This window comes from Triticum dicoccoides, unplaced genomic scaffold, assembly GCF_002162155.2.
Source record: "Triticum dicoccoides isolate Atlit2015 ecotype Zavitan unplaced genomic scaffold, WEW_v2.0 scaffold168269, whole genome shotgun sequence".
NCBI lineage: Eukaryota > Viridiplantae > Streptophyta > Magnoliopsida > Poales > Poaceae > Triticum > Triticum dicoccoides.
In genome coordinates, this window is record NW_021220084.1 from 1,049 (window position 1) to 4,534 (window position 3,486).

General features: G+C 38.5%; 1 protein-coding gene across 1 annotated transcript; it reads right to left on the reverse strand.

Moving 5' to 3' along the window:
- Positions 1 to 395: 395 nt before the first annotated feature.
- LOC119344408 (putative wall-associated receptor kinase-like 16) lies at positions 396 to 2,798 on the reverse strand. Its single transcript, XM_037614853.1, has 4 exons — positions 2,732 to 2,798; positions 2,118 to 2,597; positions 1,854 to 2,006; positions 396 to 1,769 (listed from the first exon to the last, which is right to left on the reverse strand). Exons 1-4 carry the CDS (start codon positions 2,796 to 2,798, stop codon positions 520 to 522), a joined length of 1,950 nt encoding a protein of 649 aa, XP_037470750.1. The 3' UTR covers positions 396 to 519.
- Positions 2,799 to 3,486: the final 688 nt, after the last annotated feature.

Sequence of the window (3,486 nt, forward strand, 5' to 3'; positions counted from 1 at the left end):
AGGTCACCAAGGACTAGAGCGACCTCGTTGAAGGCCTCGATGCCGACGACCTCCTCCTGCTGCTCGACGCACGCTAACTGCTCGATGAAAGGCCCAGGTGAGTTAGAATGAGAAGGAAGTAGGAGGTCCACCATGGATTGCCCCGTGGACAAGACCCTGTAGATTTCGGAGTTGAGGGACTATTTCTATATTTTCGAAAGAGTTCAGGAATGAAAAATAATTCTTTTCTCGTATTTATTATAATGCTTAGTGTAACAGAATGGACCCTGCTTTGTCTAATGCCTCATTTTGCATGTGTCGATACCTTTCAACCTATATCTTTCACAAATCTCGTGTTTTTTTGGCTACTCATGAATTAAGCCTTACAACCTACACAGAGTGGACTCACAGGATCACACAAAGTTTTGTATAATAGTTTCTTCACAACAGACCTGTGAAGTAAAACTTACACTACATACTACATGGGTACATATGGTGCTTGACCTTAAAATGTGCATATGTTCCAGATTCATACACAATCTAGCGTGAAACACCATCATATGACATGAACTCTTGCTCAAAGCTATAGCACTGTTTCATGTTTTTAGATGCCAAATTAGCAGTGACACAATCAGAAGCAACCAACTGATCAGAGCTATCTTCTTCTCTTGCTGGAGTTAGCAGTGGTTCTTTCTCTTGTCCGTTCCCTGGATCAGCATGGCACAATTTTAACCTTTCTGTTTGCAGAACCCTCAAAGCCATCTCTACCTGCTTCATGGTAGGTCTATCCTCGCCTCGGAGCCTCAAGCACATCTCTGCAAGGGAAGCCACGCTGCTAATCTCTTCCTCAGTGGCTTCATCCAGAACTTGGGCAGCCACTATTTCTGTAACTGGCCTCGCTTTCAACCCTGAAAGAAAATAATTTGATAAGTTCTGCTTCGATCCTGACTCACTTGTGAATATTGGCTCTTTTCTGAGAAGTAGCTCAATGAGTACGACGCCAAAACTGTAGGCATCACTTTTCTCATTCAATTGTCCAGTGTAGTAATACTCAGGATCCAAGTACCCAAATGTGCCTTGTACATTTGTCACAATGTGAGTTTGGTCAATAGAAACTAGTCTCGAAGCCCCAAAATCTGCAACTTTAGCTGTGAAGTTTCCATCCAATAGTATATTGGATGATTTCACATCACGATGAAAGACCGATATCGAGGCTGCAGAATGGAGATAAGACAGGGCTCCTGCAGCTTCCACAGCAATCCTTATGCAATCATCCCAAGATAAACAGCTAGTGCTAGAATCAGAATGAAGAATACCAAACAATGATCCATTTGGGATAAAATCGTACACTAACAGAGGTACCTCGGTTTCCAGACAACATCCAAAGAGCTGGACGATGTTCCGGTGGTTTATTTGGGAGAGGATCGCTACCTCATTGATGAATTGATTGATCTCACCTTCCTCAATGACCTTTGACTTTTTTATGGCGACTACCCTTTGGTCAGATAATATGCCTTTGTAAACCATGCCATGCCCTCCACGGCCTACGATGCGCGTTTGATGGAAGTTGTTTGTTGCCTTTTCCAACTCTTCCACAGAGAAAATCCTTGTTTTGTCACTTGCATTTTCATCCGACGATATAAGTTGTTCTAAAAGAAGACCCTGGTTTTTCCTAAAATATCTTCTTCGTAACTGCCTTTGAATGTATCTTTTCCATCTGTGTACCATGAAAAGTCCACTCAAGATGAGAAGTATAACCCCGAAGCCACCAGTCAACCCAATGATAATACCTAAAAATAATAAAACATATTAGCTAGTTTATTGCATTGTTTCATTTTGCTTACCAACGAATGTGATGGATCTAGAAAACTCACCCAAGTAAATATTTTGTCTTTTTATTGAAGTACACTTCCTTGTTGTTGTATCATACTCCATTTTATCAGGACACTTGCTGCAATGGTAGCTTCCCACTATATTATTGCAAACCTCTTCACATATACCAATTGTTTTATTGCACTCATCAATATCTGAACCCACATATCATCTAGGTTAGTCCATAAGTGATAGTTTTTGTTATACAGAAGAGAGTGCTATCGAAGTGATCATTTGAAAACATTGTCATGACAAATAAATAGTACCTTGACAACCCTCTCGAACATATGGGTTTCCTTGAAAGCCCGTGGAACATTTGCAACGATAACCGTAGAGAAGATTTTGTGTAGAGTTAACAACTAAGCACTCACTATTGATGCTAACACAGGCATACCTAGGCATGTCCACCTGTGCCTCTTGGCATGTTAGATTAGCGACAGCCCACTGTGCCGATGTTGTTTCCCCATAACCCATATAAAGATCAGGTTCTTCGTCAATGTAAATCCGTAAAAAGTCTTGTTGGTAATATGCTATGTATTTAATGTCGATGAGCCCCTCGTCAAGATTTATGTGCGTCACTTGATGTTCATCATCTTCCATTTGGAGTGTAGAGGTTGTGGCATTTGTGCAATTGAGATGAAATGCCTTCCTTGCATAACAACCTTCTTCTATGCCGAATGGAAATGGGATTTCAATGTCCCCGCATTGTCGTGTGCAATTTGCCACTTGTTGGATTGGGTTATATCCTATTTTCACAAAGAAAACATAAGTGTCCTTAGACAAAATATAGTATTAGATAGTGTGTTTAATATAACTAGTGAAATTAAAGACATGATATTTGCATGTGGATATAAGTACTAATATGCACATGAACAATTACTCGTGCATTTCTCATTTGCATCTTGTTGAACTTTGTTCACTGTTAAGACTTGCACCAAATGTATCATTGCTAGTCATTTTTGAAAGATAAAGACACCGCCCCCTTTTGTGTTTTGGAGTTTGAATTCACTTACCTTTTCCTTGTGCGCTCAATTTTTTTTCTTATATTAGTGAAGCATAATAAATTATTTTTTAATTCCCAAGATCCAAATAATCTCTCATGTTTAATATTAGCCATTTTATTTAATTTCTAAAATTATATTTTGATGTATTTTTGGCGAATGGCTTGCTACTAAATTGAGATAAAATGTTTTAATACTACTTGTCTGTAATGTTTCATGGCAAAATACAGTTTTATGCGAGCTACACATTAATAACAAAACCATTTGTATTTCTAGCACATGTAATATTCACTATAAAGGCACATGATTAATTTTTTGTACAGCTCACATCAAAAAACAAGATAATGCAGATGACAAATTATTCTAAAGTTCGCTGGCATTTTTTGCGCTACATGGCAATTTTCATTTCCGATCATGGCAAAATTTAGTTGAAATTGCATGACAATTCGAGCATTCGCTGGGAAAACGCTCCCAGGGAACATTCCCCAGATATAGTGGTCGTACATAATTCCATTTTAAGCGAGTAAGGCTTTTTAGCTTTCGGGCTCCATGGAGCCCAAAATTTTCAAAAATTCAAAAATCAACTTTTTTATGTTTGAAAAATATATGCAAATAAATACACATGTACTTATAG